The sequence below is a fragment of the Pleurodeles waltl genome, chromosome 5 (genome assembly GCF_031143425.1).
Source record: "Pleurodeles waltl isolate 20211129_DDA chromosome 5, aPleWal1.hap1.20221129, whole genome shotgun sequence".
In the NCBI taxonomy this organism is placed as follows: Eukaryota; Metazoa; Chordata; class Amphibia; order Caudata; family Salamandridae; genus Pleurodeles; species Pleurodeles waltl.
The window spans coordinates 17,382,823-17,397,862 of NC_090444.1; the positions used below are offsets into that span (position 1 = coordinate 17,382,823).

A 15,040-nucleotide genomic window follows, 5' to 3' on the forward strand; every position below is an offset into this window, starting at 1 on the left:
GCTGCAGCCACCCAATCATATTGTTCTACTACATTCTCACCAGATCCACAGTATCCAACAGCTGATAGGAGAAAAAGCTCCCTAGGACTAGAGAAGTGGTTCCCAACCTTTTGACTTCTATGGACCCCCATTTTATAATTACTGGAATCCGGGGATCCCCACCGAATCATTATTGGAATCCAGGGACCCCCTACTAAGTAATTACTGAAAGCTGGGGACCTTATCTGCTAATGTATTTAATTTTCTAAGCAGTCAAGGACCACCTGAGCAGGCTTTGAAGACCCCCAGGGGTCCCTGGACCACAGGTTGGGAACTATTGGCCTAGAGCATTTAATAAATTTTTTGATAACGAACGGATTTTGAGGTACCAATAGTCAAGATATTTCTATATGTTTCTGAGAATGAACCATTTTATGCCCAACCCAAGCTCCTTTTTAGGAGCTAATTTGTGGACAAGTGGTGAAAGGATTTATATCAAATCACCTTTGAAGTGCAAATTTTCCCATGGGAATCAAAACGGGAAAATTACACTTTTGGGATCGCTCTTTTTTCTTTGACCACACTTGATGGATCAGCACAAAAAAAAAAAAAAAACTTTCCATGAATGAGCAAAAGTAGTTGAACTATTTTTTGGAACGTTTTGTGCAGATCTGTCACACAGCGCATATATATATATATAAATATATATATATGTATAGTCTCTTTGTTCCTATTTCGGTAACTATCATATAGTACTATAAGATCTCTTTTTTACATTTCAAAATCAATGGACCATATGCACCTCTCACAGTCATCCCATAAGCAGCAAGTTCTTTGACCTTTTTTTAAATTATTTTTTTGTTTTTTGGAAGTCCTGCACTGACACATTGAACAGATGCACAAAGGGCTAACACATTTTTATAGGTACTATTAAATCACTGTTGTTCTACATTCTATATTGTTTGTGTTTATATTTCTGCAATTTCAATCAGTGTGGTTTTAATTATAGAGAAACACAGATTTATTACTTACAGCTATAATGTTACCATTTCTAGAAGTATTTGTTCTAGGTTTAATACCATCAACAACCTTAGGGCATAGTTCGAGGTAGGCACATTTTCGTCACGGGCTGCATGCTGCAGCTTGTATGTGATTTTATTTTTATTGTATTCGTAATGCATGGTGTTTTTTACCCTTACTCCCGGAGACAGTGACTAAGTTTAATTTAGTTTTGTGGAACGTATAATAATGAATTGAACCTCACTGTCAAGCCTGATATCCAGATGATGCATTAAATATCCCTTTGTAATAAAAGCCTTGTAAGATTCAGTACATTCAAATGCTTTGTTTCCAGTGTGGACTCTCTGATGTTGCATTCAATTACTCTTTATAATGGACTCCTTGCCGCATTCACTATAACAATATGGTTTCTCCCGTGTGCACTTTCTGATGTTGTATCAGTCCTTCCTTTCTGCCGAATGACTTGTCGCATTCACTCCATCTGTATGGTTTTATTCCAGTGTGAAATCGTTGGTGTTTCGTGAGCTCCCCTTTTGTCTTGAATGCCTTGTGGCACTCAGTACATTTATGTGGTTTTAGACCTGTGTGCACTGCATGATGTATCTTTAGAGAGCTAATTCTAGCGAAAGTCTTGTTGCATTCAGTACATTCGTATGGTTTCTCCCCGGTGTGGATTTTCTGATGTTGCATTAGATCGCTCTTTGCCATGCATGCCCATTTACATTCTGTGCATTTGAATGGTTTTTCCCCTGTGTGGATTTTCTGGTGTTGCAACAGCACTCGTTTTGTGTTAAACGCTTTATCACATTCCATACATTTATGTGGTCTTAGACCAGTATGCTGTGACTGGTGTATTATTAGATAGTCAATTCTAACAAATGCTTTGTCACATTCAGCACATTTATAAGGTTTCTCCCCGTGTGGATTTTCTGGTGTTGCACTAGATGTCGCCTTCTAACGAAGGCCTTGTCACATTCAGGGCATTTGTAATTTCCTTAGTGTGGACCATCTCGTGGTAGAATAGCCCTCTCTTTGAAAAGAATGCCTTCTCACATTGAGTACATTTATAAGGGTTCTCCCCTGTGTGGATTTTCTGGTGTTGCACTAGTTTTGTCTCTGTAATAAACGCCTGGTTACATTCAGAGCATCTATATGGTTTCTCGCCAGTGTGGAGTTTCTGATGATACATTAGGCTTTCCTTTTTAACAAATGCTTTGTCACATTCAGTGCATTCAAATGGTTTCTCCCCAGTGTGGGTTTTTTGATGCTTTGTTACCTGTTGTTTTGTAATGAATGCCTTCTCACATTCAGTACATTTAAACGTTTTCTCACCAGTGTGGGTTTTTTGATGATTTGTTGCCTGTTGCTTTGTAGTGAACGCCTTCTCACATTCAGTACATTCAAATGGTTTCTCCCCAGTGTGGATTTTCCAATGTTGTATTAGGTTTTCCTTTGTACTTAACACCTTATCACATTCACTGCATTCATACTGATTTTCCCCAGTGTGAACTTTCTGATGGAGTACTAATTTTCCATTAGTAGAAAATGACTTGTCGCATTCAGTACATTCATATGGTTTCTCCCCTGTGTGGACTTTCAGATGTTGCGTTAACTCTCCCTTTCTAATGAATGCCTTGTCACATTCATTACATTCATATGGTTTCTCACCAGTGTGGACTTTCTGGTGTAGCACAAGGTAAGACTTTGTAGTGTAGGCCTTGTCACATTCAGTGCATTTATACGGTTTCTCTCCAGTGTGGACGTTCTGGTGTTGTTTTAACTGGCTCATTGTAATGTAGACCTTGTCACATTCAGTACATTTATATGGTTTATCACCAGTATGCAGTTTGTGATGTTGCATTAAACTTCCCTTTACGCTGAATGCCTTATCACATTCAGTGCATTCATATGGTTTCTCTGTAGCGTGGCTTTTCCGATGGGTATTTAAGTTTTCCTTTCTAATGAATGCCTTGCCACATTCTGGGCATTTATATGGTTTCTCCCCAGTGTGGATTTTTGTATGATTTTGTACTTGTTTCTTTGTAATGAATGCTTTTCCACATTCAGCACATTCATATGGTTTCTCCCCAGTGTGGATTTTCCAATGTTTTACTAGGTTTCCCTTTATAGTGAACGCCTTATCACATTCACTACATTCATATGGTTTCTCCCCAGTGTGGACTCTCTGATGGATTATTAGGTTTCTCCTAGTAACAAATGACTTGTCACATTCAGCACATTCATATGTTTTCTCACCAGTGTGGACTTTTTGATGGTCAGATAGCTGTTGCTTTTTAATGAAAGCCTTGTCACATTCAGTACATTCATATGGTTTCTCCCCAGTGTGGACTTTCTGATGATTCTTTAGGCTTTGCTCTGTATTGAATGCCTTGTCACATTCAGTACATTTATATGGCTTCTCCTCAGCATGGACTTTCTGATGTTGCATTAACCGTTGCTTTGTAGCGAACGCCTTAACACATTCACTACATTCATAGGGTTTCTCCCCAGTGTGGCGTTTCTGATGAAGTATTAGGTTTCCCTTACGAAAGAATGACTTGCTGCATTCAGTACATTCATAGGTTTTCTCCCCTGTGTGTACTATCTGGTGGTACACTAGCTGTTCCTTTCTAATGAAAGCCTTGTCACATTCAGTACATTCATATGGTTTTTCCCCAGTGTGGACTTTCTGATGGAATATTAGGCTTCTATTAGTTAAGAATGACTTGTCACATTCAGTACATTTATATGGTTTCTCTCCTGCATGGACTTTCTCGTGTTTTATTAACTGTCCTTTTGAAATGAATGCCTTGTCACATTCAGTACATTCATATGGTTTCTCCCCAGTGTGGACTTTCTGGTGTTGAGCTAATTGATCCTTTCTAGAGTAGGCCTTGTCGCATTCAGTACAATCATATGGTTTCTCCCCAGTGTGGCCTTTCTGGTGTTGAACTAGGTGATCCTTTCTAGAGTAAGCTTTGTCGCATTCAGTACATTCATATGGTTTGTCACCTGTGTGGAGTTTTTGATGCCGCGTTAGATTTACCTTCAGTCTGAATGCCTTGTCACATTCAGTACATTCATATGATTCCTTCCTAGTGTGGACTTTCTGATGACTTATTTGTTTTCTAATAGTAAAGTATGACTTGTCACATTCAGTAAATCGAGACAGTTTCTCCGCAATGTGAAATTTCTGATGTGGCATTAGCTCTTGGTTTGTAATAAACGCCTTGTCACATTCAGTGCGGATGTATGGTTTCTCTCCTGCATGAACTTTCTGATGTTGTATTAACTGTCCTTCTGTAATGAATACATTCTCACATTGAGTACATTCATGTGGTTTGTCTCCCTTAAGCATTTTCTGGTGCTGTATTAGTTTTGACTTTGTTATGAATACCTTGTCATATTCAGTGCAATCATGCGGTTTCACTCCAGTGTGGAATTTCTGGTGATTAATTAGGTTTTCCTTTGTAATTAAATCCTTGTTGCATTCAGTACATTTGTATGGTTTTTCACCATTGTGGAGTATCTGATGTTGCATTAAATTTTCGTTTAGCCAGAACGTCTTGTCACATTCAGTGCATTCATATGATTTCTTACCAGTGTGGTGTTTATGATGCCGCCTAAAATATTTCTTTAGAAAGAAATTCTTGGCATCAGAACACCTATATGGATTTAATACTCTGAGTCTCACCTGATGTATGTTTAGATATCCTTTTTTTTTAGTTCTGAATAAGTCCTCTCCATTACGAGGACGTTGAATTAACATGGATATCTCTTTTTCATCACTTCCTTATTAGATTCAGTACATTTACATTATCTTTTTCCAATGTCAGCTTTCCGATGTGCTGAAAGTCAGGCATTTAAAATGTTATGTTTAAATACATTGATAATAAATTTCTCAGAGGAATGCTTTAGTTAATTAGTGTGGTCGTTCATCGCTGTATAATATAGAATAGTTTAAAAGTTAAATGTTTCATATTAATTAGGCATATATTGCCGCTCCACAGTGCAGTTTCCGCAGTCAACTGAGATCACATATGCTGAAAGCACTTCTGACATAGCAAAAATCCTAGACCTTTTTTCTGTAGTTTGGATTCTTTGTACCCAAAAACAGGTACTTGAGACAGTATTGCTGCCACTGGAAGTTGCATCAAACGTTTTAAAAGTTATTGTTCCACACAATTTATTTGAAACTCCAGTTTCCCTTCATGATGTATTTGCTGCACCTGTTGGGATGACAAAAACGCATTATGAATGAGTTAAAAGTCAATTCCACAACTATGAAATGGATATGAAGGCAATATCGAATATATGCATAAACGACACAAAAAACAGAAAAGGAAGTGTGAAGCAAAACGGTATCATGGTCAAACTTCTTTATTTAAATTAACTGGTAGAACCAACAGTACTAAATATCGATGGATGATGAAGGAGAGTGAAACTTTCAGCCCTTCATCATAGCATATACAACAATGTGTGACCACTGTAACCCATTTAGGAGGTTCACAGTTAACAACCACACGCCTCTTAATTAGTTGATGATAATAATCATTATTATAAAAAATAATAATATAGATTAGAAGGTATGTCGCTCAGTGAATTTGCCAAGACACAAAAGCGTTAAGTCACAAGTAAAGTGACTATTTCTAACTTCTATTTCATACAAAACAGTACCAGGTAAACGAGGGGTCTTCTGTTGCAGCGGTTCCCAACTTAGGGTCCGCAACACATTCCCAGGGTGTTCGCAGGCCTGGGCCTTCAGGAAGGCCCTTCTCCAGGAGGGGCCCCTGACAGAAAATATATCTATTTTTATATTTATTACTTCTTCTGTGCAGCAGTTTTAAAAGCACTGCAAAGCCATGCGGGGGGCAGAAATTGAAGCGTCACAATAACTCTAGTGATTAATACCTGCTAGAGAGAGATGGGGGTTTTCTCTAGCCTACCTCAGCTAAGTTAGCGCAGATGGTTAATATGCCTGCTGCAAAGAATGTGTATTATACAAAGAACAATGCAATATTTTATGTGCATATCACAGTGGATTACTGCTTTTGTTACAGAGATTATTTTGTTACTGAGCAATTCATAAATTACAATCTTAATCTAGGACAGTGAGCTACAAACTGCCATCATAGAGCTGCATGCAAACTGCACAGCACAAATTAGAAAGTTATGTTTTTTTCCCCAGTCTTTCATTTTCCTAAAAAATGTTTGCTTGCGTAGAAATATATTTTTTATTATTAAAGTCAACGCTAACCACTGTACTATGTTCTGAATCCTGAGTTTGTGCTTCTCCAGACCAAGCACTCTTAGAAAATGCCTACCACTGAAGATGACGTGAATCCGACACCTTTTAGTCCTTGTAAAGTGCTCCGACACCCTACACTGGTATGAGAGGTGCTATAAAAACTGAATTACATGCAGGGATGTGGAATTCCTATCGCCCGACGCCCGGGACATCTTGTTTGGGGTCAAGGGCAACAAGTTTTTATGTTTACTTTGTCCTTGGGACAAGTAGGCCCAACCCCCTGCAGCACAAACCCTTTGGCTGCCTGTTTACAGAGAGTTGAACTCTCTGCAGTTGAGGTAATGTGTTTCCAAAAGATAATGCTGTTCGAACTTGTATTTATGGTTCATTATTTGAAAGCCTTCATTATTAGTGTGCGTGCTGTAAAGAAATGTTTTAAGGTCACACTTCACTACTGACGTTGGTTCCAGTACAAAAAAAAACAAAACGTGTACACACATGTTTGAAAAGTTTAGACTAAGAGGCTAAGTATAATGCTCCCAGAATGCTCTCTGATTATATGCAAATGAAGTGTCATTTAGTAAAATGTGTTGATGCATGCTAGTATTTCCCAAAAATATTTCTAATGGAAAATCAGTGTAACCATTTTCAACACGATTATGGGAAGCATGAAAATAAACAAACACTGACAAAGCCAACTGATCTGACATACTTTTATACGTCTTTTAGTTTCATCAATGCGTGTCTTGTTTTGACATGGCTTTTGTAACACTTTATTGTTGTGGGAGCTACCAGGCCCTCAACATTGTAACAAACATTGGCAAACCCCCCCAAAAAAGTTTTTGAACTCTTAAAGCACACGTTGCCACCAGCGGCATAACAAAGGCCCCGCAGCCGCCCTCCAGGGGGCCCCGTCAGCACAGCACCTGCCCTGAGTGAGTGTGGAGAGGGGGCTCCTCCATGTTCTTTGCAAAGGGGCACCCTCCAGTTTCGTTACGTCACTGATTGCAACTGTAGTTCCTGACACTGAACAAAACTACTTTGTGTGGCAATATGCTCCTTGTGGAAGAGCAGAATGCGATCACTCACAGTAAAGCCAGCCGAAAGAGAGAGAAATAGAAGTTTAATAAAACCAAAATGTCTTTGTTAACACCAGACCTAATTAGGGACCAAGACCCACATGTAGGTAGCTTTTTGCATGTCGCAAACAGCGACTTTCGCTGTTTGCGACGTGCAAAAAGCACATTGCGATGCACAAACCAGTTTTGCGATTCAGTAACCTGGTTACCGAATCACAAAACGGGTTTGCGACTCGCAATTAGTAAGGGGTGTTCCCTTCCTAATTGCAACTCGCAGTGCAATGTAGGATTGTTTTGTGACCGCGAACGCGGGCGCAAACCAATCGCAGTTTGCACCCATTTCAAATGGGTGATAACACTTTCGCAAAAGGGAAGGGATCCCCATGGGACCCCTTCCCCATATTGAATGTCACTGTAAACATTTTTTTAGAGCAGGCAGTGGTCCTGCGGACCGCTGCCTGCTCTGAAAAAATGAAACGAAAACGTTTCATTTTTCGTTTTTGTTATGCATCTCGTTTTCCTTTAAGGAAAACTGGCTGCATTACAAAAAAAAAAAAAAAAAAATGCTTTATTGAAAAGCAGTCACAGACATGGTGGTCTGCTGTCTCCAGCAGGCCACCATTCGTGAGGGGGTCGCAAATTGCGACCCACCTCATGATTATTCATGATGTGGGCATTTGCGAAGCCCTTGCGAATCACAGATGGTGTCAAGGACACCATCCTACATTCGGATTTGTGACTTGCAATTTGCAGGTCACAAATCTGAACCTACCTACTTGTGGCCCCAAATTCTTAAAGAAAGTCACAAAAGTGCACCCATGGTATATGTCGTACCCCTATAAAATATTTGTGAACTGTATTTTAGCGTGGGTAAATACGATGTGTAAATTTGCTCATGTGAAAATCTATTGAGCATTTGCAAGTTTATTTTCCCTCCAGCCACTTTCTTCCCAACCCTGGAAGAAGTTCTAATTCTGCCATTGTCAGGAGTAAATGTCCAACCTTTCTTATTATGGGAAAATATTAGAGAGAAGCTGGTAAAAATCTTTAAAACATGCAGGTTAGTAGGTTTGCAGACTCAAAGGCATTCCAGCCCTGGAACTATTGCTTACTGCTTCCTCCAGCCCCAGTATGCAGATCTGCAGAAAGGTGGCAAAATAAGGAAATTGCTACAGTAGGGATTGAAACTCCAAGTATTCAAGCCCTACTATGGTAGTAGCCCTGGCATAATCAGAGAGGCTATTAATTGCTGCCATAATTTGTCGCCACACTACATGGCACCAAAGGGACAAGTAGATCTTTTTACAGGACAAGTAGATTTGAGAAGCAACCTGTCCCCTGGACAAGTAGATATTTTAATAAATTCCACACCCCTGTACATGTGACAGAGAAGTTATGGAGAGGAGATAGGCCCTTATGGTTTTACTTCCTTTCCCCACCACATATTTACATGAAACATTTTCTCAGATCTTATGTACCTAAAAAATAAAACAGATATCGCTTGGGAAATGTAGAATCTAACCTGAGGATTCAACTTTCCTAAATAAATTCAAACATTGAAAATGTAGTCGCCGAGTTGCAGCGCCAACCTTCCCATTAACATTTTTCGATTTTTGCCTTTTTTTTACAATACAAAATAATAATATCTTTAGTAATTCCAGGATTTGTTTGGTGTGTACTTGTTTATGTATATTTTGCGAATTAAATTAATGTTTGAAACTTAAATCGTACAAATTGCTTGGGGTCCCAGGCTTCCAGCAATGATTTAGTAGCAATCCTCAGGAGTCAAAAGATTGTGAACCACTGTTCTATTGAATAAATACCTCCCAATACATCCTATCCAATTTATTTGATGCTGCTTTCTTATGTGCCATGTGCAGCACACAGATAACTGCAGAGATATAGAGGAAGAAAAGAGAGGAGTTATGGGGGCCGGAGTAATAAACTAATAGACAGAGATAACTTTTTTTGATTAAATACACTATAAAGCACAGGGCAGCATAACAACATTGGAAAACAAGTCTTACAAATCAATGAAGTCACTGACACACACACTGGAAGGTAGTGTGCACATAAGAGTGGAAGGAAGAGGACCTATTATCGCATGACCTCCCACAAAGGGCCACCCTATCTTAGTGGCTCCCTGAGGCGTAGACTACGGATCTGATTTAGATACTGGTAATCAAGTTACTCTGTCACAACGGTGATAGATATCATGTCCGCCAAAATTTAAATACTATTGTATCCCATGGGATTTGATTTCAGGGGATAGGATATCCGGCACCACTGTGATGGCGTAACTTGTCTGCCAGTATCTAAAATCAGGCCCTGTAAGGCCCAGATCTAGCTTGTCTAAAACAAGATAATGGAGATAAAAAAAATAAAAAATAAAAAAATAAAAAAAAATCTAAATATCTTTATCCAATCACTTTCAAAAGCAGATCATTAAAGACACAGATCAAACACACAAATTCCTAAATAGATAAAAAGCATGCAGATAAAAATGGACTACCGTTCTAGATCAATCATTAAAATCATGAGGTAAAACATACAAAAGGCTGAATAAAAATGTTAAAAACCCACGTGTTAAAACAACATTATACTGTGCAGCGGAATCACATTTTTCAGAAAAGAGCCTACTGTTATGCATACTTTAGGGCATCCTTGTTGCTGTAAATATAATACTGCAACTCTGCATTTATTCAGATTGGATTTGTGTTTGACAGGCAACAAATACCGTTTGGTGAGGGGGATATAGAATTTACAGAAAATAAACAAAATGAAGCAAGGTCTGGGGAGACATCAGATTACACAGGCATTCGCGAGAAGCAGCGAACTGACCTTGCGGGAAACTAAGAAGTCACCTGATTGATCCTAACCTGAATCGTGATAACAACATGCGTTCCTGTAGGAGGCTGGCCTGGCTTATAGTGGGTACCTTGTGGTACTTACAGTATGTGCCAGGTCCAGTTATCTCTTATTAGTAGATTAGTAGTGTTCTAGCAGCTTAGGCTGATAGAGGTAGCTATAGCAGAGCAGCTTAGACTGAACTAGGAGACATGCAAAGCTCCTACTACACCACTTATATCATATAGCACTTATATAATAAGAAACACAATACTGTTACTAAAAATAAAGGTACTTTATTTTAGTGACAATATGCCAAAAGTATCTCAGAGGATATACTCCCTTAGGAGGTAAGTAAAATACACACAATGTACACACAGACCAAAATCAGGTAAGTAAAACACTTAGAAAAGTAGTGCAAACAATGTAGAACATAATAGAATGCAATAGGAGACAATAGGCCTAGGGGCAACACAAACCATATACTCCAAACGTGGAATGCGAACCACGAAGAGACCCCAGGCCTAGTGTAGTGTGTAGAGGGTCGCTGGGAGTGTAAGAAAACACTAAGGGTGTCCAAGATACCCCACCCCAAGACCCTGAAAAGTAGGAGTAAAGTTACCCTACTACCCCAGAAAGACAGTAAAGTCGAGATAGGGGATTATGCAAGGACAACAACTGACTGCAAAGCACTGAAGACGGATTCTTGGACCTGAGGACCTGTAAAGGAAGGGGACCAAATCCAAGAGTCACAAAAGTGTCCAGCGGGGCAGGAGCCCACTAAACCCCAGATGAAGGTGCAAAAGGGCTGCCTCTGGGTGGAAGAAGCCGAAGATTCTGCAACAACGGAAGGCGCTAGGAACGTCTCCTTTGGTCAGAAGATGTCCCACGGCGTGTGGGAGGATGCAGAGTTGTTGCCACACAGAAAGACCGCAAACAAGCCTTGCTAGCTGCAAGAGTCGGGTTGAGGATAAAGGGTGCTGCCCGGGCCCAGGAAGTACCAGGAGTTCACCACTTGGAGGAGGAGACCGAGGGGGCGCCCAGCAACACAGGGAGCCCATGCAGAAGCAGACAGCCCCCGCAGAAGCACTTGAACAGGCGTTCAAAAAATCTGAGCACGACGGTCGACTCAGCAACACAAAGCCGGAGGTCAACTCAGCGATTTGAGCAATGCAAGACGGAGTGCTGGGGACCTGGGCTGTGCTGTGCACGAAGGAATCCTTGCAAGAGTGCATAGAAGCCCTAGCAGCTGCAGTTCACGCAATACACAGGATTACTGTCTGGCGTGGCGAGGCAAGGACTTACCTCCACCAAACTTGGACAGAAGGACCACTGGACTATGGGGGTCACTAGGATCCAGCTCCTGTGTTCCAGGGACCACGCTCGTCAAGATGAGAGGGGACCCAGAGGACCGGTGAAGCAGAAGTTTGGTGCCTGCGGTAGCAGGGGGAAGACTCCGTCAACCCACCGGAGATTTCTTCAGGATTTCCAGTGCAGGGTGAAGGCAGACAGCCCTCAGAGCATGCACCACCAGGAAGTAGTCGAGAAAGCCGGCAGGATTAGGCGCTACAATGTCACAGGTAGTCTTCTTGCTACATTGTTGCAGTTTTGCAGGCGTCCTTAAGCAGTCAGCGGTCAATCCTTGGCAGAAGTCGAAGAGAGAGAGATGCAGAGGAACTCTGGTGAATTCTTGCAGGTCGTTATCTGAAGAGAAACCCACAGGAGAGACCCTAAATAGCCCTCAGAGGAGGATTGGCTACAGAGAGGTAAGCACCTATCAGGAGGGGTCTCTGATGTCACCTGCTGGCACTGGCCACTCCGAGGTCTCCATTGTGCCCTCACACCTCTGCATTCAAGATGGCAGAGGTCTAGAACACACTGGAGGAGCTCTGGGCACCTCCCCTGGGGAAGTGCTGGTCAGGGGAGGGGCCACTCCCCTTTCCTTTGTCCAGTTTCATGCCAGAGTAGGGCTGGGGGGATCCCTGAACCAGTGTAGACTGGCTTATGCAAGGAGGGCACCATCTGTGCCCTTCAAAGCATTTCCAGAGGCCAGGAGAGGCTACTCCTCTCAGGCCCTTAACACCTATTTCCAAAGGGAGAGGATGTAACACCTCTCTCAGAGGAAATCCTTTGTTCTGCCTTCCTGGGGCTGGGCTGCCCAGGCACCGGGAGGGCAGAAACTTGTCTGAGGGTTGGCAGCAGTGGTAGCTGCAGAGAAAACCCCAGAGAGCTAGTTTGGCAGTACCCGGGCTCTATGCTGGAGCCCCGGGGATGCATGGGATTGTCCCCCCAATACCAGAATGTTATTGGCGGGGACAATTCCATGATCCTAGACATGTTACATGGCCATGTTCGGAGTTAACATTGTGACGCTACACATAGGTATTGACCTATCTGTAGTGCACACGTGTAATGGTGTACCTGCACTCACAAAGTCTGGGGAAATTGCCCTGAACGATGTGGGGGCACCTTGGCTAGTGCCAGGGTGCCCTCACACTTAGTAACTTTGCACCCAACCTTCACTAAGTGAGGGTTAGACATATAGGTGACTTATAAGTTACTTAAGTGCAGTGTAAAATGGCTGTGAAATAATGTGGACGTTATTTCACTCAGGCTGCAGTGGCAGTCCTGTGTAAGAATTGTCTGAGCTCCCTATGGGTGGCAAAAGAAATGCTGCAGCCAATAGGGATGTCCTGGAACCCCAATACCCTGGGTACCTAGGTACCATATACTAGGGAATTATAAGGGTGTTCCAGCGTGCCAATCAGAATTGGTCAAATTAGTCACTAACCTGCAGTGACAATTTTAAAAGCAGAGAGAGCATAAACACTGAGGTTCTGGTCAGCAGAGCCTCAGTGATACAGTTAGGCACCACATATGGAACACATACAGGGCATACTTTATGAGCACTGGGGTCCTGGCTAGCAGGATCCCAGTGACACAGGCAAAAACAAGCATACACACAAGTAAAAATGGGGGTAACATGCCAGCCAAGATGGTACTTTCCTACAGTTCCCAAAGACCGGGACCATACTTAAGTATAGTGCCGCCCTCAGTGTAGTTTGTACAAGATAGCAGTCCCTGACTGATGGCTTCAACAATTCTCTACCCTCTCTCTAGGCCCGTCTCTGAGAGACAAAACATTCTCTAATCCATCCTCAATCATTTCTGGATTTATTAGTGGGCTTCTCATAAATTGAGGGGGCAACCTCAGGCAGCAGTTGTCTCTCTAATACACTGAATCCAGGATGTCTTATTCCCATAGCAGCATGAGACACATGCCAAAACAGTTTCCATATTCAAGCTAGCTTCCTTGTTGTGTCAGACTGTATCCCACAACATCAGAGAAGCAAGATTGATCTGGTACTCAATATACACCAAACCCAATTCTTGATGGATTTCCAAATGGGGAGTTACTAAGGGACGCCCCACCTCCCGCAAACTACAGCAAACTCTGTTTTCCTTGATTTAGATGCAACCCACTTGCCTAAAGCCCCAAATACCAGCACCACAGGTCAATATGGGCAAACACTTTCTTGTCTAAATTTCAAGTAGGGGGTATACAAGTTTGTTTCCTATGGCGGAGGCAAGAGAAAAAAATTGAACCGATCGTGTGCCAAAAATGCTTTTTCCTATTACTAATGCACAGACTCCGATTGCCTGCACTATCATAAATAATGCAAGATATGGAAACTAAGTCACTCTCTCAATGACATTCTCCGCAATACTAATGCATCGAGTTTTAACATTTTTGGGGCCACAGACCACAACAAAGGTTTTTGTCAAACTGATTTCCAAATCTAGCTGTTTCATGAACAGCGAAAATGTAGAAATCATTGTCTTCAGGCTGTCGTAAAAAGGACTCGCTTCTCAGCGAGACTGCTGGTTTAGGGCGGCAGCACTTCTGCTTGTAGGCGACGGAGTCACTACCACACCAGTTTGCATCTGTCGGCCCAACCATTCCGGCTCAATATCAGCACCGCACCAAAACACAAACAGTAAAGGTAATTTCTGGCAGCCTTGCGCATGGACTCTGAATGAGACCTCTCAGGGAAGTTGTGGTAAACAAATCTCACCCCTTTCTCTCATCATTAACCAGTCTCTTATACAAAACACAGGTGATAAAGGAGATGCAGGAAAGTTTCAATACATTTATTGAAAATACTGCAATCTGTGATAAAATGCATGAGCTGCAATGATCAGGATAGTGAGCAATAACAAAATCAGGATTGTGAGAGTAAGTGTAGGAAATACAGAAAACCCTAACATATTGCAATAAACATGAAATATGCAGTTCCTAATAAAAGAGACCTGATCTCTACCCTAGGGAAGAACTTGGCATGATAAACCCAATCTGCCAATACAGTGCCCATGAGAAGTACCTCCCACCCCTGTTACCTTGGGACGAAGTCAGTCTCGAGATCAGACTTCATGGAGACACAAAGGCAGAGGTCTGCTGCAGAGCAACATGCAGTGTAGATGGCATCCTGGGCGGAACCCCCTCTAATGAAATTGGTCTCATGAGGTGTATTTATTTGGCACGTTATTGTTTGTGCAGAAATCCTGACATGGGCATGTACCTAAACATCAGATTGTGTGTGCAAATATGTGTCCACAATTACCTAACAGATACCTGCCATGTTCGCAATTCTTTTAAAAGTAAAGCAAAAGGACATGATGACAATACCCTACGTACATTACTGAAAATGATGCTTTCTTGGAATGACACTGATTAAGTAAATGAAAACATTTCTCTAAAATGCAAGTGTTTGCAGGCAGTGCTAAAAGAAATAATAAAATACATGGAATAAAACAGAGCATAATTGGTGGGTCAATGGGGACTGGCTAAAAAGGGCAAAAGGCTTGC

At 41.6% G+C, this 15,040-nt stretch overlaps 1 protein-coding gene across 2 annotated transcripts in view; it reads right to left on the minus strand.

Moving 5' to 3' along the window:
- Positions 1–1,095: 1,095 nt before the first annotated feature.
- The window catches only part of LOC138295296 (zinc finger protein 850-like), a 63,509-nt gene continuing 49,564 nt past the window's right edge, over positions 1,096–15,040 (minus strand). For both annotated transcript variants that reach the window (XM_069233502.1, XM_069233503.1), the window contains one exon: positions 1,096–5,228. In XM_069233502.1, the coding sequence (XP_069089603.1) occupies positions 1,940–4,768 (2,829 nt within the window). In that variant the 5' untranslated portion in view covers positions 4,769–5,228 and the 3' untranslated portion in view covers positions 1,096–1,939. The remainder of the gene's footprint in view (positions 5,229–15,040) is intronic.